At 33.8% G+C, this 25505-nt stretch overlaps 1 protein-coding gene across 1 annotated transcript; it reads right to left on the reverse strand.

Moving 5' to 3' along the window:
- Nucleotides 1–404: 404 nt before the first annotated feature.
- On the reverse strand, nt 405–24926 carry LOC129235262 (glycine receptor subunit alpha-3-like). Its single transcript, XM_054868976.1, has 6 exons — nt 24922–24926; nt 15066–15148; nt 12349–12489; nt 9576–9790; nt 2532–2711; nt 405–647 (listed from the first exon to the last, which is right to left on the reverse strand). The coding sequence occupies exons 1-6, from the start codon at nt 24924–24926 to the stop codon at nt 405–407; spliced, it is 867 nt and encodes a 288-aa protein (XP_054724951.1).
- Between the last annotated feature and the right edge of the window lie 579 nt (nt 24927–25505).

A 25505-nucleotide genomic window follows, 5' to 3' on the forward strand; every position in this document is an offset into this window, starting at 1 on the left:
TTTTGTTTCATTCTGACAAGTCCTTCTTAAGGCGTCGATTTTTTTAGTACGAAGTGTACACTACTTTAGGCGTTGTGTGTGTTTTTCTCTTTTAAGTTTTGTACTTATAGATCCAATAACACTATTAAAACATGAGTAGTGCAGTTAAAAATAAAGAATTTAAAGCACAAACTTCCCCTGACTGACTGCACCAACTGTATTTGGAATGTTACTGAACATTATCCGAGTATTATTTGTTATGAATTAACATTATAACATACAAGTTCTTAAACAAACTTTCAGATGTATCCTCATGTAGGATTTCAGTTATAAACTGCTCACATTTTTACTAAGCAGTGTTCAATATTATTACATTTTCATATTATAATATTGAAAGACTAACTATACGACATAAAATGCATGACTCATGGAGCCCAAGAGAACCAGTATATCAGATTGAATATGACGAAAGCACAGGGAAATAAGAATCTGCAAACTCGATCCACGGATTTGGCAGTATGTTCTGTTAGCTTGATTTTGCAGAAAGATGCATCGGGAAATTCTTCAGTTTGCAAATTTTCGCCATCCCTATTACCGAATTGGCGAACACAAGGACCATTGGAAATAGCAGCTGAAACCTTGTTCGTTGCTAACGGTTGTCGGACAACCTGAAAAGTAAAAAGCTTAGGTTAAAATCAAAAGATATTATCTCCATTTTTAATACGTTACTTAATTTTAATGTTTATATTGATGTACAATAAATGAATATTAGGAAATGCACTTAATTACAAAAAGTAATGCATTTTATTTAACATACAATTTTATATCTCTAACTAGCCATTTTTATAATTTTATCCTCATTTATATCTGTTGCCACTCATACAACATAATTTAATTGACACGTTATGGTTATTATTATGACAATAATAACGTTTTGAAACATTCGAAAGTCACAAAACAATGAGAAAAGTTTTATGCAAATGCTCGATCAGCTTTTATGAAAAATCTGATCGAGAAATGTTGTACTGGATAATGCCTGCGTAATTATTTAATACATAAATGTATTTCGTAGGGTACACCAAATTATTTTTACAAAATGATTTTTGCTATGAAAATATTTCATGAGCTCAGAAGGACATACACAAAGCTCTGTAACCGGAAAATATAATTATTTTCCTAATTATTAGAGGGACAAATAATAACAGTGAGAGGACAATATCTATCATAAGTCACGTTCATCTCTCAGTTGAAGAAATATTTTTAGTTCAATTTAAAATAATTGTCAAAGTAGAAAATCTGTATTTAGGCAACGCAGTCTTAATACTAAATGCCTATCGCATTTGCCTTAAAAAGTGATCTTCCATTAACTTCCGCGTTGACTTCCGGAACAGAGGACAGCGCTACCTAGCTGCAATCCAACGAAGGCGTTGCTATGGCGATAGATCGAAACAATTCAAATCAAATTGTTAATTGGTTAATTTAAAAATTAAAATTTCGAAATTAACCAAGTGTTTTCTTTACTATTAATTTCCAATAATTTCGAAAAATGAAAGTAGCTTCCGTACCAAAATTTACTTATCCTCGTACCCTCGATTTGGGTTCATTTTTGCTCTACGTTAAAAGCGAGAAAGCGACAGGCATTTAATATTGAGGAGGAGTTGATTTAGAAGGGTGGTTTGGAGAGCCTTTGAGGTAACAGGAAAGCTAAAAAAAGGTTTTGGAGTATTAATTTTCTAGAAAGGATTTGGTCGTTTTATTGTTTTCCTCTTCTTTTGTTTTTGTTGTAACACGATAGATGGCAGCACCATCTATGGACAGTTCGATAGTTTAGAACAAGACCAGAAGGCGAATAACTTCTGGCCCAGCAATCCCAGAGGTATCGTTTCACTTGGAGGACTTTGTGAATACGAGCATATTTAACGTGCCCCCAGTCACCCTTAATGAAGACGGCGGGTCTTCCACCGGCTAGGATCGAACCAGGAACCCTCCGGTCACAAGTTCGATGCTTTACCGATCAGTCCACCACGGCCTCCCTCTTCTTTTTGTCAACAAATAGCAAAGTTCTCAAACATCTAAGTTTTAAAGTTGTACTAATCAAAAAGTTAGCATTTTCTTTTCTATTTTAACATTTTCTGATTAACTTCATAACTGCTCTGGTATTTACAAAATAAACTGATAGTGTTGACATTATACGCTAAATGAGCTTTATTTCAACCCTACTTCAAAAACCGTGACCAGGAGAATAAAATGTTCCAAAAACACGTCACGTGTTATGTGTTTCATGTTCTGTAAGCAGAAAATGCGACCTAGGAACCTGTGTACCACTATGGCAATAATAACTACTTCATCTCCTCGTATCTTAAAATGTCCACAACGCTAAGATTTTAATCCTGGTCATCTGAATCCCATGATTACGTGTTGCTGCAAGGATATTATAATCATGTGTTTGTTTTTTCTTAATATTTCTAATCGTTCTTGCTTTGCCAATTTTTCATTATTATTATTTTTTTTAATCATATCTTCTGAAATAGAAGATTTTAAAACAAACTCACTTGAAATAGTTTGTTGGACGCTGGCAATCTCGCGTTATTCTGGGCTGCTGCGTTCGCTAAGGCATCATTTTCTTTACCTTTGCGAGCAATGAAATTAACAAATGGGAACTCAAGTAAGGCACAGAATACGAGCCACGTGCATGTCTCGATCCATACGTCGACTGCCTTCACGTATGACACCTGGAATAAACATTGGGAAAATATTATTGCACGAACAATAATATAATGCAGAAATTTTGTTTCAGTGTTCAAATATTGTACCTAATATTTAAAGCACATAGCGATTAAATTCTCATCTTTATTATCAGACCTGCCCCTCATTTATTCCTTTCCTAACTTGATTTACATAATAACGCACAGCATAATGCCAAAAGGGGAGACATTAGTGAAAAAAGAGCAGTAAGTATGTTTTAAAGTCTCAATTGTTAGATTTTTTTGAGCAATCACGATTGCTTATTGTTCTCACTAGACTGTTTTGATGTCCTATCATTTTATTTTCCCACCGCCACCCTCTGCAGCATCACCGTCGACCGGGTCCTCACGATGCTGCTCCTATAGCGAAAGCCGCCTCCAGGTTGCATCCATGTCCTACACACACGCGCATACATACACAACTACACACACACGCGCATACATACAGACACCTACACATACACACACACAAAAACATACACACAAGTACTCACACATTCATACATACAGACACCTACACATACACACACACAAAAACATACACACAAGTACTCACACATTCATACATACAGACACCTACACATACACACACAAAAACATACACACACATACACACAACTACCCGCACATTCATGCCTGCACACAGACACAAACATTTATGCCTACACACACATACACATACCCCCCCCCCACACACACATTCATACACACAGCTACCCACACACTTATGCCAGCCCACAGACACAAACACACATGCCTACACACACATACACATACCCCCTACACACAAACGCACATACCCCCGCACACAAACACACACGCCTACATACACACACTCGTGATTGCGAAAAACATAATTTGAATTCAAGATGTCAAAATTCAAATAAATTTTCCTTTTTTCTTTTTGGTGTAGGTGTTGAAACTTTCGATTTGTGCTGTTACGAGTCGGACACTCTTCAAGAAATTCTTTAATGATGGCACAGTTCTTGTGAAACAACACGGGCGATTAATTTTCAAATATGTACAAATAATTCATTAAAAATTGCTAAATTATCTGTAGCACTTAGACAAATTTCATCAAACAACGTAAACTCGACAATAAAACACGTGTTTACATCCCAATACGCAACTAGTATGTTGTGGCCATCACGAAACTTTCTTCTATATTTTTCTTTTTTTTTTTCTGATCCCTCCCCATGCTTGACGAGGAAGCAATATTCCCAACAAAAACAAAATTACACATGCAAAAACTTGACGACCATCCCAATGTCTGAATTATTGCTAAAGCAAAGCAAAGAGCGAAAATTGAAAGTTATTTTAAAAGCCTTGCTTGAATTAATTACAAATATTTTATTTGTTAACAAACATAAGATGGCAACAGTTAAGAATTTTAAATCATTGAGATAATATTTCCGATCATTTCCATACAATTAAAATCACGAGAAATACGCAGACGACAATCTATTACGATTCATCTTTCTTATTGTTGCATTAATAAAGCTATTTTTATTCGCAAAAAAAAAAAAAAAAAAAAAAAAAACTGACCCTCTTCCTCTAATCAACTCTAATTTGAGTTCTGAAACTTTGAATTCAAATTATGTTTTTCGCAATCACGAGTTGCGACAAGACCCTACTCATTAGAATTATTGTTTCTAGAAATGGCTCCCCCCCCCTCAAGCATGTCCCTCCTCCAGGGTGGTTATGTGTGTATAGTTGTGTGTGTGCAGGCTTAAGTGTGTGCACGTAGACCTGTGTATGTGTGTAAAGGCGCTCACGTGTTGGCGAGTGTGTATGAGCATGCGTGTGAAGGATATGGACGCCACCACCCAGCAGGAGTGGATTCCGGGGGACAGTGCTCAGGACCAGAGCAGCCGTGCCGCCGCCGCCCCGGTGGGCGGTGGTGCTGCTGGTCCAAGCTGAAAAACTAGTATGTTGTGGCCATCACGAAACTTTCTTCTATATTTTTCCTTTTTCTGATCCCTCCCCATGCTTGACGAGGAAGCAATATTCCTAAAACATGCAAAAACTTGACGACCATCCCAATGCCTGAATTATTGTAAAAACAAAACAAAGAGCGAAAATTGAAAGTTACTTTAAAAGCCTTACTTGAATTAATTACAAATATTTTATTTATTAACAAACATAAGATGGCAACAGTTAAAAATTTTAAATCATTGAGATAATATTTCCGATCATTTCCATACAATTAAAATCACGAGAAATACGAAGACGAAAATCTATTACGATTTATCTTTCTTATTGTTGCATTAATAAAGCTATTTTTGTTCGCAAAAAAAAACTAGTATGTTGTGGCCATCACGAAACTTTCTTCTATATTTTTCTTTTTTTTTCTGATCCCTCCCCATGCTTGACGAGGAAGCAATATTCCCAACAAAAACAAAATTACACATGCAAAAACTTGACTACCATCCCAATGTCTGAATTATTTTAAAAGCAAAGCAAAAGAGCGAAAACTGAAAGTTATTTTAAAAGCCTTGCTTGAATGAATTACAAATATTTTATTTGTTAACAAACATAAGATGGCAACAGTTAAAAATTTTAAATCATTGAGATAATATTTCCTACCATTTCCATACAATTAAAATCACGAGAAATACGCAGACGACAATCTATTACGATTTATCTTTCTTATTGTTGCATTAATAAAAATATTTTTATTCGCAAAAAAAAAAAAAAATCAACACCTCTTGGAGCGATTAGAGTCAAAATTGAACCAAAGCCTGTTTACATATGGATTCACATATATTCCAAATTTCAACCAGAACGTAGCATTACTTCTTGAGATAGGGCACTAACAATGGAAAAAAAGAACGGGCGATTGCGCTACCCCCTTTTTAGCTGTTGACACCAAAATAAAATCAGCTCTTATACCCACTAAGGGTTATTTGCCGATAAGTTTTTCTTTCATTCCGTTCATTATTTCTTGAGATACAGCAGTCACAATTGACGACAAAAAAGTTCTATAGCTCAACCCCCGTTTGAGTTATTGACACCAAAATTGAATCAACACCTGTTCCTGTTAATGGCAACATATGGACCAAATTTTGTTTGATTCCGCCAGTTACTTCTTGAGGAATAGCAAGCACGCGTAACTCAAAAAACGTCCCATTGCTCCACCCCCCTTGGAGAAATTCGCGCCAAAAACCAATGGGCACAAGTTCATATAGGGGCACATATGTGTACCGAATTTCGTTCGATTTCATACGGTAGTTTTTGCTGTAGAGCGGCCACAAAAAACTGGTCACACACAGACGTGACACACACACATACACACAGACAGACAGACATTTTCCAAAAATAGTCGAAATGGACTCAGCACACTTGAAAACGTTCGAATCCGTCAAAATTCGAAATTCGAAAATTTGCACGAATCCAATACTTTCTTCTATATATTAGACTAGCTGTACCCGACGCGCGTTGCTACGCCAACAAAAAAATACATCATTATACTGATTTTCATGACAATCGGTTGAACGGGGCAGAAGTTGCTACTCTGCAGTGCCACTGGTGGCGAGTGGCTTCAATGAGCATATTATGCACCTTCTCCGTGGAAAAATACATATATATAGCAATTTTCATAATAATCGATCCAGGTATCAAGTGAAGCCGTGACTATACACAAATTTTGTACTCACGCCGTTTGCAAGATCAATCAATCGCTAAAAATATCAAATAGAAAAAGTTTTAAATCCCCCGTTGCATGAAAAGCCATAAAACAATAAAGAAAGAATTTATTTGCTCAAACTCAAGAAAAATGGCAACAGCTAACTTCTTATCAACGAAATCTTTCTCGCGAATTAATTTCTGCAGCCGATAATTTTATTCGTATTTATCCAATGGATTGTGACTTAAATTGGAATAAAAAAGGAACTATCAATCGGATTTTTTTCGAACTGGTCTATAAACATTCCCAGTACCAAAAATAACAAACGGTGAAAGTTTCAGCCAAATCTGCCGGGTAGTTTTTGAGTTCATGGATGACATACAGACAAACATTCATTTATATATATATATAGATATAGAAGAAAGTAAAAACACTAAGACAAAAATTACAGCTCTAATAGCACACAGAGCTAAGCACGCTCACAGCCAAGTGAAAAACCGCACTGACTCTCATTGAAGCGGCTTCCCTCATATCGCATTGATTAAACTTCTAGCAAATTCCATTCAGGTACATTCTAGTATTTTCTATTCAGAAATATTCTAGTATGTCTCCAAGATTGGCTATATTTGGCGGTTTCTTGCCAAATTTGGTGCCAAAAATAAGTCACCAAAAATTTGTTACGATACTTTTACCTTACACTTACAGATACAGAAAGATATTTTTTCCCCTACGCTGGGCTCTTCCATATTAAAAATCTTTTTACTTGAATGTCATAAAGTTTTCAATTAAGTAAAATTGCATATTCAAGTTCATTGGACTCCCAGAGAAAATGTGTTTGAAATGGGTTTTTTATAATAAGTAATTGTTTACTTTTTGCGTTCAAGAGATAAGAGCGGTTTGAATGAATCGCTTTAACCAATGAAAAAGTGCCTATGAATTAATTTTTAGCATAATCTACAGTTAGTTAATGTTACAAAACCAATGTTGGTTCAAAAAAAAACATAATTACAAAAGAACTTTGTGGTGTATTAAAAAGCAAGTATACGTCAACGTGCATGTCATATTCTCTGGAATTCACTTGGACACTTCTAAACTAAGTAATTTATACTACATTGTGTTCTAATTGATCTCGTGACTTAATACTTTGATTGCTGACAATTTTTTCCGTATCGAATGTCTGCATCAAAAAATTTTTAGTGTTAATTCTGTTGAGTAAGAGACATCTTAATATTTTAGAGAAGAGGTTATATATTTATTTCAAAATAACAAGTAAATGTTCTGTATTTATTGTGATTACTGCAAGCAATCACATGCTAAGTCCTAAGCAAGCTTTGCTTTATTTTTTCAGTAATAGTAATTTTGATGATTACACAAATAATTTACGCCTCTAAATCTATGGAGCAATCATAAAGTTTTCGCGAAAACTTTAAACAATAAATATACCGAGATAACTTCATTACATGGTTCTTCGACGTGCTTTGTGGAGGAAATAATGCATATCCCAATCATAATTCACTTCAATACAAAAAATATCGTGAGTTTTACATTCTTGTTTCATTGATTGAAAAAAATTCTGAAAATTTGTTCTGCAGTAATAATTTATATATGGTAATATGACAGTCAAACTGCGATTCAAAAAAGAAATACTCTCTTACGTTGAAATGCAAAACTGAAGATGTAAAACTAGTTGAAATGACGACACGTTTCGGGCTTTGAACTTGAACCGCTGTTGCGCAGATAAAGTTTCGTATGTACGAGGAGGCAAACTGTTCTCCAAAATGAATCATTAAAGGATTAGGAATTTCATTATGAAAGATTTTTATGGTCGTGTTCTTGAGCGATACTTGAAATTCATATTACTTCGTAACTAAGTATTGAGAAGCCTCAGAACTAAGTACTATTGGATAATACTATATCTACTTAAGATTAAATTTGCTCATGAAGGATGGACGCACTTTATTGGAAAGAAGATAAAGAAATGGGGAAAAGGTGTTTGGATGAAACACCAAGAACATAAAATCAAAAATATTACTTTCGCTACAACTAAATGCATACATTAATTCATCGTGGTTTAAGAAAATCCGCACTTAAAATTGCATATTTGTATTTCGAAGCCACAATAAAACCATTCGTCAATGGAATAAATGATTCTGCGTTTGAAAGTATGTATACAATTTTTATGGTATATTTACGCGCGCCGCTCAGTCACACTGACTTGTTTTATGTGGCGTGTTTGCGTGCGTTCGTCGAAAACAGAAAATGTGTGAAAGCACGTAGCAGCGAATGTGTATCAATTTTTGCTTTAAGCTCGGTGAAACCGGCACCAAAACCTACGAGATGATGAAAACAGCGTAGAAAACGACCGGTGCTGTGGGCGTCCTCTCGCTGGATGCTTCATCATGGCGGTGCCCCATTGCACACCAGCAATCTTATGCAGCAGTTCCTGACAAAACACGGAGCAACCCAAGTAACACATCCTCCCTACTCGCCGGACATGTCCCCTCCAGATTTCTTCCTTTTTCCCAAGATCAAGAACACCTTAAAAGGACACCGGTTTCAGGACATTAAAACCATGAAACAGAATTCGACGCAGCAGCTTCAGGCCATCCCAAAGTATGAGTTCCAGAAATGTTTCAAGGACTGGAAACGTCGTTGGGCAAAGTGTGTTACTGTCAATGGAGCATATTTCGAAGGAGGTTGACTCAAAACCTTTTTATGTATGTATATTTTTGCACAATAAGTTCAGTCTCGATACTTTCTGAACAGCCCTCGTATAACATTATGTATATAAAAATAGAACAACGTTTAAAAGCACAAAAAGGATAAAAAGTTTTTAAAAACGCAGACATGTTTCGGAGGCAATAGCCTTCTTCTTGAAGGAGGCTATTGCCTCCGAAACATGTCTGCATTTTTAAAAACTTTTTATCCTTTTTGTGCTTTAAAACGAGAAGGAGGCTAATGCCTCCGAAACATGTCTGCGTTTTTAAAATTTTTTTATCCTTTTTGTGCTTTTAAACGTTGTTCTATTTTTATCCAATTTACCTTGCACAAAGCTATCGCTTTTCAATTATGTATATAGTTAATGTAATAATTAGAATAATAAAGTCTAGTATTATAATGTCTGAATGATCTATATTACCATTTACATGTCCAAGCGAGCATAGGTTCCATAAAAGGAGCCATAACAGTTCCAGGTATATTTTGTACAAAACTGATGAACTACTCACTCTCGGAATTGATTCTTTTATTCCCCTGGAACTGGTAATAATCGTCAAGATTGTGGTAATTCCCAGAGCAGTTCTGGCTGGTACAGCGTATACGTCTAACCAGAATGAAAGCCAAGATCCTATCACTAGTAAGCTTATAGGCAAATATACTTCCATAAGATAATAGGGAATTTCTCTTCGAAACCGGAGGTGAGCAACTAGTCCGCTGAAATCCCCTGAAAAGAAAAGAACAAATGTTTTTCAAAAGTCGGAAATAATTTTTTTGGCTAATTGATAGAAAGTGATGTAACTGTACTTAAAATAAAATTAATACGAAATAAAATTAAACATAAATTTTCCGTAACACTTTCTTATTTTGTAACTTATAAGTTATTTCACAAAACTGAAAAACATAAGGCTATTTTTTATAGCCAGAAAGCAAAAAAAAAAAAAAAAGAAATATTTCTTTAAATCCTAATATTATTGTCACCGTGTTGTAGGTTTTAATCAAGTAGTTTCCTATCTTAAGAACTATATTCATAGAAACCGTAAAATATATTGGACTAAATACCTGAGTATAGACAGAGATGTCATTCCCAGAATTAATAGAAAAACAATTGTTTAAGAAATAAGAACCCTTTGAACGGATTCAAGAAACAAAATTAGAATTAGTATCTACTTGCATCCATGCATTTAAATAACAGACATAGTACTAAAACGTAATGAATGTAGCGTGGAACTAGATTGCTTGATAGTTAAAAATAGCAAATTTTCCCATAACCACATTTGTCAAACATAACCACATTTGTCAAAAGTTATATTTTTACTGCAAAAAAGAGTAACTAACGGAAATTGATTTTGTTTACGTATATGTTGCATCTCCCCCATTAAGGAATAGAGGGCGCTATTAGCGCGCGGGAAGAATGTACTGTTACTTTCACTTGAGTCATCCATCTTGTGTGTTCTAATGTCCTCGTGTTCTTGTGTGTGCCGTCCATAGACTAATAATAAGAATAGACCGAGTTATGGCAACTCTTTTGCTGCTCATAAACCAAACCATGTGACTGGTGGATATCCTAGCAACAGCGGGCTTTGATCGTAGCAGACGATCTACGCCAGCGAGAAATAAAATAAACAGAATTGATGGAACACGGATTTTTATGGAGTCCGATTTGTAATATAGTGTTAATATAGTGAGTTTATCGTTTAGATAGTACTGTGCATTTTCTTTAGTCAATTTCAATAACTCTCTAAGCAATTAAAGATGCAAGCGTACAAAAAGAATCGGCAAACGGTAAGATTTTTACTTACAATTTCAATTTAAGATACCGATTAGTATATTTTTGCGTTAACGCAAAACGTTTACGCTATTACGTTCACGCCAACGCTGACGTAGCAGTTCCAAATGAAATAAAAGTTACTGAAAACTGTGATCAAAAACTAATTACATGTCAAAATAATGCATATAAAAGAAAAACAGTTCAATCTCTGCACCTGGAAAAAATTATAATGAAAACACATTACGTCTTAAAATACATGTCGAGTGCCAAACTATAGATAATCCTGCCATCTAGCAACCATGCTGCCAAAGTTTTCGCCAAGCCTCCCACCAGTCACATGATGTATCCATGAACCAATTTTTTCATCAGCAAGTCTGGGAAAGCTCGGTCTACTCTTATTATTAGTCTATGGTGCCGTCGTTCTTGTGCTGTACGTAATAAAAGCTTTCACAAAATAATGTTTGGGTCTTCTTTCCATTAAATTAAACTTGACCCTACTCGTGTTCCCACAATATATATCCTCCGTCATGCGATATACCAGACAGCTCGGTTGTCACTTCCTGAGAATGCAGTCTTGTTCTTATTAGAACACCTCGGTCAGAATAGTGAATAACCGAGCTGGAAGCAGATGTCATCTCATTGAAATTGAGTACCAACTAACTGGTAGATAAAATCAATTTATCTCACCAGCGAGTGTCCGCAGCATGGTGCGTTTAAACTCGTGAATGGAAGACAAAGCTTGGGTATTTAGCAGTAAGTTACCGCCCGTAAGCCATGGCTATGGCATGGCTTAGAAATGGCTAACACATCCTGCGACTGCAGTTTCGTTCTCATTAGAACTCCTCAGTCAGGAATAGTAAATAACCGAGCTGGAGGTCATCTACCTCCAGCTTGGTGAGCATACCAAATAAAATCATGACAAAAAGTTTGCATGACAGGGGTTTAATCGCCACACACGCGTAAAGATACGTTTTTCTTTGCCGGCACTGTACTCTCTAGTTCGTGTTTGCCACTTATTTATCACAACTTTCAGGTCTGAATTCACTCATAGATTCTATTTTTTAGCATACAAACATACAAAATAAAAACAAAATCTTCAAAAGAGTCTTATTGTTATTTACAGTTGAAGTTCTTACCAACAGAGCTGATTTTGTACATGAAATATTTATACAAAGGGTTGCTACTGCCAGACCACGGATTGTATGGAAAGACAAACATCCGTTTTACAGCCGGAAATGGACAAATCTATTATTTTTTAGCGATGCCAGCTTTTTTGAAGCAGAGTCTCATTCAAATGAGCGGAATACCGGCATCAAATTCTTACTTTTCTCCCTCATTCAGATAGATTCGTCTCATCTGGACGTTTGAAAATTAATCCGTGGTTGGACAGTAGTTATATCTTGAGTAGTATTAAGTGATAAATATTCCAGTCAACATATACCAGTCTTAGATTCACTGTTGTATTTCAGTAACTGAAGGAGAAATATGAGACTAATGTCAGCAGCAGTTCTTACCAGTTGTTTCGTACGTTGAATTAAATGACTTGCAAATGACGTCATCTTTGTCAAGAAAATGTTCAGGAAGCTCTACACTTTCTAAGAAAGTTACACATTCGTCGTGCCAACGTAAGACGAGAGCATTCATATCATAAGACCCTGTGAAAGAGAAACGAAACATTAAAAATGCATTCGAAAAAAGAAGACGGGCGTAAAACAGAGGTCAACCCAGTTAAACCTTCAGACATACCAAAAAATTAAATAATGCAGTTTTTTAAAATTAATTTTTAATTTTTTTTATTTTTATTTATTCATTTGTTATTTCTTAGACCTTAATTTCATAGACCTTCATTTGTTAAGCTATATTTTTCATCAAAACAGTTTTTACGTTACTAAATATTTTTACTTCCTTTTACAAAAAAGGAAGTATTGTATTCGCGAAAAAATTTTCACTCAAGAATCAACCTTAATTTCCATTTTTCTCACCCCCGAATGAATGTTGAGTTTTTTTTTTTTTTCTTTTTCGACTCGACCACACGTGGATAAGTGCCAAAGAAAGTATAGACACGCGAAATATCCATTTCGATTATTCCCAAGTTAGTTACAACGAGTTTTCTCGTGACGTATGTATGTGTGTGCGCATGTGCGTATGTGCGGAATTGCGGATGTGCGTATGTATGTCGCATAACTCAAGAACGGTATGCCCTAGAAAGTTGAAATTTGGTACGTAGACTCGTAGTGGGGTCTAGTTGTGCACCTCCGTTTTTGGTTGCGTTCGGGCGTTTCTAAAAGGGTCTTTTGCCCCTTTTTTGGGGGAAATCATTGTTAATTTCGATGTAAACTCAAGTGGTGTTACAATTTGGCGGACACTTGGCGATATATCGACAGTCTTTTGGTCGCCAAGTTTTGTCGCCAACTTGGCGACAATTTGGCGATTTTTTTATTTAAATCTGTTTTCAATTTGGCCAGTGTTGGTGATATTTAGAGAATAAACTATTGAATCACATTAAAAATACCAATATTGGGAAAATGACATTAAATTGGAGTAAAAGGAAGTCATGTGAGGCACACATCAGCTCGTTTTTGTATCATTTTATCGTTTAAAAGCAGAGTATTTATAAGCAAGAGAGCAGAAGGTATATTGCATGTAGTTCTACCATAGCTCTGGCTTACTGCTTTCTATCTAAGCTTTTGCCTTCATTTTTGAGTTGAGCGGAACCATTGATTGCGGACTATTGCTGGTATGCTACATTAATTTTAGCTCCCAGTTTGTTGGTAATTTAAGCTTCAATCAGAGAACATTGGCATCCGGCTCGGTTACTGACCATTCCAGACTAATGAGTCCATAGCGAGGACAAAACTGCAGTCTCTAGATGTCGTAACCGGAATATATTGCACGTAATGTTATTGTTGTTTGTTTATTCCATTTTGGTGTGTGAAATACACAAGACCATTGTTCTCCAACCTCTGCATCATCAAAATTCTGAACATTAGTACAAGCTGTTAACCCATCGTCTAATATAGTTTTCATGAACAATTATTCATTTCAATCGATTCTACAACTGTTTACAAAAAAGAAAAAGCTTCTTCTACTTCTTTTGATAGGTACTTGCACAAAATATAGCTTATATCACGAAAAATGTTTTAATGATTAGAACGGGCAGCCCTCAAATGCTCGGCGAGTCACACGTGACCTGTGGTTTAAAATTTTGAGAATAGCAGTTTAAATGGTTTAAAGATATCGAAAGATTCAAAAGATTTAAACCAACACAAATATTAACAATTTAACAGAGAAAAATATCATTGTTGCGTATTCCGTTTGATTTCATAATCACACAGTAAAGGATATGTTAAACTAAAGAAAATAAATATTTATAAGCTCTTTTAAATTAAAAATGTATGTTGAACAAAAAAAAACAATTATGTACCTTGGAGTAAAGGCAGTAAGTCACAAAAACGAAACTTGCCGACAAGGAGATAAGGATATTTTTTTTCTTTTGTAATGGTTTGTATTTTACTCTGTTGCCATTTAGAGGCTTATAAAGTGAAAACTTGTTTATCAAAATCTTAGTTGTTTTTACCTCTGAATATAGTCTTATTCGAATATATAGATTTATTAGAAGTTTAGTAAGACGGTGTTCCAGTTTTTAAAAAAAGGACATAGCGCCCTTTACCTCGCAGATTAAAAAAATAAAGTTCTGAAATCGAAATTCGAGCTGTTTAGAACTGTTTAGAAAATCTCTACGTTCCTCATTTAATTATCTCCTTGCCATATTTAGTAAAAATTCGGTGTAAACGGTGTTTTCGGATTTTAAGGAATAAAATCACATTCGAAACAGATTTGTTGCTTTTTTTATTTTATTTTTGTTTCATTCTGTGGTATTTTTTGTAATTATTAAGAAAAACTGGAATAGTTACGACGAAATTGATGCTGAGGTTCATCAAAAAACTAAACTCCACCAGATTTTTAGTGTGCTTTTTGTTTATTTCAGTCAATAGCTTGAGTGCATATCACAAAATTATGTCTCACATTATTAAAACGGTGATAGATTTAAGTATACAAAGCCTTGTTTCGTAAAAGTATATGCTGCCATCTATTGGAGAGCTTAGCATCCTTTTGATTTTTCTCGAGCAGTTAGGTGCTTAAGCAGAAGCTTTTTTTTTTCTCCCTTTCTTTCTTTTTTAAATGTCTGCTCCATCTAAATCAATAAAAATATTTCTACATTTATACTTACAGCTACTGACACGAATACGGCAGGATTGTTTGTCGAAAGGATAATGCTTTAAGTTCATCGGACAGGACAAAACTAATTGTAACCTAAAGAAAAACACAGCAAATAATGATATAAAAATTAAATTAGGCAATGCAAGAACAGAAAATGCTTCAAAAAATTTTATAATATCTAAGCAGCTAGCAATTAAGTTGGAAAATTCGTCTGTAAAGGTTGACTAAATTTAGCGTCATTTTATTGATTTTATTAGCACAACTTGTCAACAGTATTTTTTTTACCTGAATTTTAATAGATTCAGCAAATATTGAAGAAGTTTTAAGTTCGCAAATAATTATATTAAGTCTTAGAAAATATGCAATTATCATGCAATTTCCTTGCATGCTTCGTTAACTTAAATCCAGGAGCAAAATTATGTGACACATTAAGAACATAAATCACTCAACAATGAAGTGTACGGAGAAAAGAACTTGAAATTTTCTACCTAAAGCTCTCTACTTCTTAGCAATTCAATTAACAAGCTCATGTTCCAAGTTGTAAACAATGCTACGATTCTGCAGTTTTACCGTAAATGTGGCTTCTTTGTCACTACACTAAATGCGCAATGGAAACAGCATTCCGCTTTGAATTATTTCACATTATAGACTCAAATAAAAGTAGTTAACAACATTGTTGCACAAATAAGCAACTGAATTGCAGTCACGTGTTTCGGAGTTTTAATGAACACATTTTTCAATGCAACGAAGTGTTAATTTTGGAATGCAAAGTCATTCGAAAAATACTAACATTCTAAACACCGAAACACTTATCTGCAATTCATTTTCTTATTTGTGCTTTATTGAGGTTGTTTATACTTATACTTTGTTGCACAAAGGTTTTTCTTCATTTCTTAGACAAGATTCTATTTATTTTATAATTAAATTCAAATGAGCATTCAAAATAATTTTTCTTAGAGCTGCTTCTCTGAGCTTCAAAGATAGTTGAAGAATAAAAGCAGCTATTTTGCTTTAAAAAAATACATGACTAATTTTATAATGGGAATACATTTTATTTCATTTATTCATGTTAACTTTGAACCATGCGTTTTAACTAAATACCTATTTTACAGTTTAAAAAAAAAGCCGGATGTGCATATGAGACAGTGAGAGGCAAAGAGATATGAATGGACATTTTCAATTTTTGAGTAAAACACGTTTAAAGATAAGGTCCTAAGTGAGCTTTCATTGAAATGTTTTTCTAAATTATGCTGTACTAGTGGTACCCGCACGGCTTTGCCCGTAATAGAAAAATTAACAGGCTTTTTGGTTCGCATGTATATTTACAAATAATGTATGGTGAATTTTCTCGCCAATTGACTTGTACCCATGTTACGGTACCACGTAATGATAATTTCGTATCTCGCCAATTGACTTGTGCCCATGTTACGGTTCCACGTTATGATAATTTCGTAATTTAATCTTCCATCTTATAATAGTTTTGTTCTTAAAATTGGAATTGAAAAAGAACCACATCGAATTTTCGAAAATTTTCTTCGAGGTTTCTTTTTCATCGTTTCTTTTTGTTACAGATGCAATGCTTGTTATGGGACGTTGTGGCGATCCGAAAGAATTGAAAAAAAAAAACAGCAACAGAAAAAAAAAGTTCCCATTGTCAAACGAGCTCAATTCTCTAAATTCGTCCTTTTTACACGCATTCAATATGTTTACAGTGCGTTGAATCGAATTAAACGATCTTAAGTTTTAACTCGATAAGACTTACCGATCAGGATATAATTGAATTTTAGCAAAGCAATTTCTTTTCGATTTTAATATTCCTTGAGTTCTTAAATACTTCTAAGTGAGTGTACTTTTAAGTACTTGAAAATTTGTATACAGTAGCTCCCAAAAGTGTTCGTGCACCTTGAAATTTTGTAGTAAAACCAAAATAACGCAAAACTGAACTCGAATATGAAGTCCAATTTTTTTTCACACCATTCCTATGCCATTCTGAATAAAACCCAGTAGTTTTTTTTTTTTTTTTTTTTCAAAATATTGCCAGATTTTATTTTTGAAATTAGTCAAAAAACGAAGAGACAGAGAAAAAATACGCCACAAAAGTCATCGTACACTGAAATATTTTCGAATATATTCATGATTAAAATTATCATATGTGGGGTTTTTTTATTATTTTTGCATTATAATGACTCTGTAAAGTCATTTGCCTTTAATTTTTTGTTTATTTATTCCCTAATATTCTGCTTAATATTTTTAAATGCAAGGTATGCGTAGAAAACAACAAACACGATTCGAAATTTGATTTTTTTCCCTCACAGTAGACATAAATTGGTTTAAAATGTCTCTTAATTAGTTAATTTATACTATTCTATAGTGAAGTGCTTGATAAAATGATCTAAAGACAAGAATCGGATCGAAAACAAGGTAAGAAAAGGTCAACTGGCAAAGTTAACAATGCGTGATCGGAGGTTTACAGTTAAAAAAATTATGAAAAATACACATTTGAGTGCTGAAAAAGTTTCTGTAGAATTGAATGAAACATTTTGTGTTGAATTTTCACCTAAAATTGCTCACCAAGTTCTCTGATTAGCTGGGTTAAGGGCGACCTCTTCCAGCAGAAATTTTCTTGTTCATGCGAAAAACAGTAAGCTTATGCTTTCCGTTGTAAAATCAATGATAAATAAGCTCAAAACGTTTTGGAACAACGTCTTACTTATAGATGAAAATGAATTCAATATTTTGGGTTAAATTGTTGTATATCTGTCTATAGAAGAAAAAATGAGGAATTTAATCTAAAGAACTTAGTTGGATCAGTAGTTGGATCAGTTAATGAGGACGATGAAGGTGTTCTTGTGTGAGGGTCATAACTGCATCAGGACTTAGAAATTTAGAATTTTTTGAAGAAACAATGATTTATGTTGTTCATTTAAATATTTTAAAAATCAATTTGAAACTATTAGCCCAAAATTTGGTAATCGGAAACAGCTTTGTTTTTAATAAGATAACGATAAAAAGCACACGTTAGCGTTTGGTGCCTCAAAAATTGTCCTTAAACTTAGAACTATCTCCTCGATCGCCAGATTTAAACTGAGTGGAACATATTTGGAGATGTCTGGCGGCCAGATTACGAAAATACACCATTGAAACGAAAAGCGAACTAGAAACAGTAAGACTCGAAGAGCGGGTGAACACTTACTCAGAAATTGCATAAAAAAGAAAGAAAAAATAATGAAATCTCTTCCCAGACATTTAAAAGCTGTTGTTGATACTGCATGATATTCTATTAAATAATAATTTTGTAAAAAGTTAGATATTTTATTAATTTTTTGACATTTTTTCAAAGTGTACGAAGACTTTTGTGAGATAAAATTTCCGGCACTTTTTGGTTTTTGATTTTTAAAAAATTAAGTTTTAATGTTTTATTAAAAATTTTCGTGTAGTTTTGTTAAAAATAGATCATAGATCTTATAATTAAATATCTAGTCCAAAATATTAATTCTAACCAATGCATGGGGCCTATTTCATTGAAAATCGTTAGTGTACGAACACTTTTGGGAGCCACTGTATATACTTTAACCAATGTATATTTTAAACTCGTACAAAAATATTTCATGGATATGCATTAGTTAAAATTTTCCGTTTCTGTAGTTTGATGAACAAACCCCTTTTTAACAGAATGTGAGAAAGTATTCCAGCTAAGAAATTTCCGTAATCCACTCTCATATGGCATGTTTCTTTGCTGTAACGTATGTTTATTTAGGACAGGAAGGTTTTAAATACCTTTTATTTTTCAGTCAAGTAGACATGAAAAAAAAAAGAAAAAGAAAAGCGGAAAACCAAAGAGAATATCGTCTGCGTTTGAAAGAACAAAAAAAAAATTGACAGTTCGAAGCCTAAGACAATGAATGCTGAAAGAGGCAAAATGTATAGAAACAGATTGCGAGAATAGAAGCATTCGCAACTCCAAAGCTCGAATACGCTACCTTGCGGGGATCAGCAATACTAAAGAAAAGGGTAAAACATTTCATTCCACGTGTTTTCTTTGGGGTAAATTACAGGCTTCAGACAGTTTATGATGTAATGTAATTTCAGAGGAATAGAAAGGAAAGCTTCTCACAAACACGATGAAAAATTACTGTCATTCACCAAGCGTCAAAGTAAGTTATAAGTTAAGGCGTGTGTTTGTTTTACCTTTTTCATACGTCATCAGACAATGACTGCAGCGCCCCCTGTAGTTTATTGGAGTTGCGAATAGCTGCTATCGGCCGATCCCCAAACTGCCATTTTCTTTTTGCTTTTCTTCAATGGTACATTTTCAACTTTTTTTTTCTAAATTTCGAATTTGTTTTATATCTAAAAACATTACTTACCGAATCACAAACTTCAATTCTACTGCGAATTAAGATTTTTCCTATTGTTCTTTATCGCAAAAAAAATAACCAACGAACATTGAAACTCGCATAACGGTCAAAGAAGAAGGATTACAGCAACAAAATTTGCATGAGTACCGTGCTGTGAAATGCGAAAATATATCTGCAGTAAAATATATGTACAACTTCACGTAACTGTGCAATGCAATAATTATGAAATGCAGGCTCATTTCAGCAGTAGCTTTTTCTTTCGTTGTGTTGGATATTATGTTTTTTTAGTAAAACGACAACAAGGTGCGTAAAAGTACAAATAAAGCAATAAAATAGAGTTAAAAATTCAGAAAACAGCTGTTTCGGGGCTGTCAAATGCAAGCCCCTTCATTAATGCATAAAAGAAGAACGAAACGTCCACACAATGTAGACCGAACGACAAGTGAAAAAAATGGAAGGAAGCCCATTCCATTGCCCAGGCGCTCTTCCATTTTTGTTCATTTGTCGTTCGGTCTACATTGTGTGGACTTTTCGTTCTTCTTTTATGCACTGATGAAGGGGCTTGGATTTGACAGCCCCGAAAGAGCTGTTTGTTGAGTTTTTAACTCTATTTTATTACTTTATTTGTACTTTATGCACGTTGTTGTCTTTTTACTTATTCCATAGTACAAAGTTTTCGACTGCTTTTTTACAATTATGTTTTTTGTTTGGTGCTCATTTCTTCATTTGTTTGTTCCGAATTTTTGAAAAGGAAGCTTCATCTCCAGTAGAAGGGGTCACATACCCTACTGATAAATGTTTGAATCTAAAGGTTTTTAGTATGAGTTACGGATATTTTTGCCCTGTTATTTTGCTTGACTTTGCCTCTGCAGACCAACAATTTGTGAAAATTTATTTGTAGTTCAGTACATTGCTTACATTTTATAAAAATGTCTCTGTTTATTCGTTACTCTCTTTTTTAGACAGAGTGTAGGATCAATTTAAAAAAAGAAACTAAGTTTTTTTTTTTTTTTTTTTGTAAACACTTTCGTAACCCTCGTTTTTTGTAAATAAAGGTTCCTTCTCCTAACATTTATTCTATGCTAAAACAAGAACTTTTTTGGTACTTTTTCCCTTGCTTAGTTCAATTCCAATTAACTGTAATTGGAAATTCAAAATAAACAGCCATGCTGGTAGGAAGTTATTTAGTCAAATTTGCTGGAGACGATTAAGCTTGAGCTTTAGTTTAAGCTTTGAAAGAAGTCTAATTAACGGAGAAGAAGAGGCGAAAATTTTGTAAGACTCTAATAATAAAAGAAACAAAACTTTTAAAAAAATTTAATTAATTTTAATATTGCACAGTTTCTATTGAAATACATTTTTATCCTGAATTAAAATTTAATTTATCACCCAAAGTACATTGTAACTTCAGAAATGAAAAGTTAAAATTCTAACGATATTTACCTAAGCTGCTATGATCATGAAAATATTTGCACATTTTACTATATTTTCGTCACATTTAGAATGCCTTAGAACAAAAATTCAAAATAAGTGAATTACAAAAGCATCATAAAAACGAAACATTTTCCATAATTTCAAAACATCTTGTTTCTATTCTAAAACATAATTTGCTTGAAAATGTGAATTACATGGAAAACTCTCCGCGTTCTTAGATATTTCTTTCAAGTAGTTACATTGAATTTCTTAGCGTACTCTTTTCTCATTTCAATGAGAACAACACGTGCTTTTCAATCTCTATTAGATATTCTTTTTCGTTTTGAAAATTTTCAACACATTTCGTATTCAACGAAAAAACATTTAAAGCTTTTACTTTTGAAATTTGTAATTTGCAGCAAAATATCATTAAAATTGTTGTTGCATTTCTCTGATGTGGAATGATTCTAGGAAATAACGTTAATGATGATCATTTTTTTTATACATATCGAGTAATATATTTTTGTATATCTATTTTGAGCTATTCACATTTTTATTCAACAAATCTTTCAAATTTTACATTGATGTTAAGGATAATTTGAAACAGCAAAATCTAGCAAGAGTTTCTTATGGATTAATTGATTTTTTCTAAATCATTTTCAAACTGGTGCATTGGCATGTATTGAATTTTCCGCTTGAATTAGAGTTATAGCAGACGCAATAAAATACATAATATTGATGTCTTTCATGATATTTCCTTCATCATTCTTTCACATGTGTTTTTACTGTGACAAAAAATGGTTTTGTTAAGTTTTTTCTTAAATATTCAGATGAATAGAAAGTACTTCAAGGTTAATGAGTTGTTTTTAATTTTATATCATTCTTTTTCAAAGTAAGAGCTTCTCATTACATTACAATTTTCTGAAAATGGACTTTTGAAATTTTAGTGCATAGTTTCTGTAAATGAAACACAAAGGATCGCAAAAGACAATTACAGTCTGAATACTGATTAGATGGAAAGGCAAGCATTCGGTTTATAGGCAGAAATAGACGCATATATAAATTTTCAGGAATGGCAGCTTTTGCAGATGTATGCTAACCTTTAAATTAAGAGTTCAATTCAAATGAGGGGAATGCGTGCATCATTTTTTTTTTTTTTTTTACTTTTCCCCCTCATTCGGATAGGCTCGTCTTAACTAGACGTTTGCCAATTCTATATGTCCATGGGCAGACCAGGGCCGCTCCAAGCCTGATCGGCACCGTCGTTCAAATGTCTTTTGAGCGCCTTTATGCTCTGGCGTTCGAGGAAAATGTAGTGAACACCTGGAGGGAGGCTTTGTAGACAAATATAAAATGGAAAAAATACGTTTAGCCTTTAATTTATACAATAAATAATGTGTGAATATTTAATTTCGCAATATGGTGTACGTTTTTACTTCATATCTCGAAATAATTCCGATTTCAACAGCTCTCTGATATGCTAATAATGCGCTTTGGAAGAGGAAAATATTTTAATATCTAAGTTAAGCCACTTGAAATATCTGTCTAATTTCTAAGTGATGAATAATTAATGAAACTTTTATGCCTGTCAAAACATGACAACAGGAGCAGTGGCGCAACTAGAAAATAGTTTTAATAGGCACAAATTGAAAAAAAAAAAACTCTTTTAATAAGAGATGTTCGGGGGTTTTCCCCGGAAAATTTTTAAAATTTGTAGTTTGAAAAACGCATATTTAGACAGTCTTTGCTGGTGTTATGCGGTAAAAAAAGGTACAAGGCGCTCTGCGGAAATTTATCGAAGTTGAAGCCTTAAACATGATTGTGTAGGTAATATTTATTGACGTTAGAATAAGGAATGGAACTCTGAAATTCTACGCGATCTTTTTTTTTTTTTTTGAAAAAATGGATAGAAATCAATTCCCCACTTTTCTCCCCCCCAATTTCTCGAAATTGAACTTCCAAAAACGCAATTGTAGACAATATTAAAGATTTTTACAAAAAGAGAATTCTGAAGTTCCCCTCTGATTTTTTTTTTTTTTTTTTTTTTTTTTTTTTTTTTTTCAAAATTAAAATCCTAAAAACCTAAGCAGTATACTATGATGTTAGGAGAAGTGGTTCAGAGGCTATTCTAACTTAAATTTTTCGTAAATCATATTCGAAAAACCCAATTTTTGTTGATATTTAAGGAAGGAGGTTCGGACAGGCCCTTGCCCAATTATTTTCTGAAATTGAACTCTTAAAAATGTGATTGTAAGACCATATTTGGTAACATTATAGGGCCGGCAATCTTTCGAAGCTCTAAAAACCCAATTTTAAGTAATCTTCGAACGGAGTTTCAAGAGATGTTGTTTTGTATCTGGAAGCGTTCGCGAAATTGAAGATCTGGAAACGAAATTTAAGATGCTCCGTAATGATTTAGGTACGGGGGGGGGGAGGGCGAGAGAGATTCGGCAGGGTAGCATTTTAAAAACTTTCTTAGTTTCAGCCAAATTAGAAAAAAAAGAAAAGAAATATAACGGAGTTAGAGTAGAGCTGACCAATTAGTAGAAATTAAAGTTTTACCCCAACATCATTAGGTTTTCCTTAATTAAATCACTTTGTTAGACGCATCCCCCCCCCCTTCAGTAGTAAATATTTTTGAAAACATTCAACTAAGCATTCTGGAGGGGAGGGGGCACGGGCGGTGCAACCAAAGGGGTGTCCTCTGGACCCCTACCCCCCTCTGGTTGTTCCACGGAACATGATTGTAATGATTATATTTTTAAATTAAAGGATAATATTGCAGAGGATATTCCGCTTTAAAATCTAAAACTGAAACTTGCCGTAAAAACTAATACTTCTAACTTACGAAATCGTTAAAAAGGCATTGAATTTAATATCTAAAACAAATACATTGTCCAAATCTCTTTCTTTAATTTAATACACAAATAGTTGAAGAAAAAAGGGGTGGAGGAATTAAGTAATTATAGTCAAATCGTTACTTTTCGGAACTAAAACTACATTTTTGTCTACAATGTATGCATATTACGGAAAATTAAATAATATGCAATTGTGCTTACCGTATTTTTTAATGTATGATAATATGATGCAATGAAATTACCACGAACAGTAGTTAAAAATCACAAAAAGACATATTGCACGAATTATAATTTAACATATTGACCGCAAGAACCAAAATGGGGAATAGCAAATTTCTTGCGCTGACCGAAATAACATTCATGACTCCACACATAAAGAAAAATGCTAATGTATGCATCAGTTAGCATCATGTGTTTTTAATGTAAAATATTGCGCTTCTGAATATCATATTCAGACACAACAAAGCAATTTGTTTTTCCTGATAGATAGTCAGCAAGGAGGATTGTTTGTTTTAATGGGCAGTATAATTTCAAAAGTACTTATATGGATACAATAAAAAGTGGGCAGAGCTCGGCGCCTTTTTTACTCTGGCGCCGTCGTGCGCCGCACGACACTGTAATTTTGTTTCCCAAATAATTCATTTTGTTCAAAGTTCATGTACTGTATGAGAAATCATTTTAACCTACACTGTCATAGCGAACGAGACAAAAAATAATAACCAGTATTTAGGGTCAGTTTGGAGAAATGGGGACATAACTGCAATATTTTAACTTTAGATCTTTCCCTTCCTTTTGGGTGAATTGAGAGGAAAAAAATTGTGCATCTCATCGAAGACTGAGAATAACTAGGTGTGAAAGTTTTGGCTTAGTGACTTTTTGCTAGCAAATGTAATCATGTTTACATTTACCCCCGAAACTAGGGGGTAAATGGAAACAGTGATATATTACTCCATGAGGCTGATGTAGGCACGTAATCAATTGAGAAGCTTCCAGATGTTCTGCACCAATGGTATTCTATATGCGGTCACATACGAATCCTTCAGCTTAAAAAAAGAAAAATAAAGAGAAAGAAAAATAATGCAAAAAACTAAAATACACGGCCTAAATTTATATAAAATAACTGAAAGGTGTACAGTCGAGTCCCGACTTACGCGAGGGATGCGTTCCAGACTCCTCGCGTAAGTCGAAATTTCGCGTTGTAGAAAAAAGTACGTATACAGTTTTTTTAGAAACATACCACATTCTTTTAGACACTGTTAAGCACTCCTTAAACTGGTGTAAAGCATTTCTCAACTATATATTACAGTTTATTACTAAAGAGCTGAACTTTTACTGTTTTAAAAAAATTAAAAAAAGCTGTTTCATTCAACATAAAATACTTTAAGATGCACAAAAAGAATGATCAATGGGAAGGAAAGACATAAAATAAAACAACACGGCATGCACATTATGTAGTAATAATAAAAGCTGCACTATAATAGTAACAGTAATAATATTTATGAGTTGAAAAATAAAGATGGTGATGATTTATGCTCCATGATCAGATCGTTATTCTTTTAAATACATTTTTAATGCGTTTGTTCACCTTTTCTTTTACTACGTTTTTATTTATGCAACAGCCTCTCTTCCTGATCTCTTTAATCCGCAGTACAAGAGCAGCTTCCATTTTCATAATACATATTTGCTTTGCTTAGACACTACTCTGCAAGCTTCAATGTTGGAACTAAGTTCTGAACTTTTACGGATATCTTTTTGTTTCGACTTTTAATGGTACGTATTCACTCATATTTATTGTCGTGCTACCGTCGACGTTTTGTACTT

This window comes from Uloborus diversus, chromosome 2 (genome assembly GCF_026930045.1).
Source record: "Uloborus diversus isolate 005 chromosome 2, Udiv.v.3.1, whole genome shotgun sequence".
NCBI lineage: Eukaryota > Metazoa > Arthropoda > Arachnida > Araneae > Uloboridae > Uloborus > Uloborus diversus.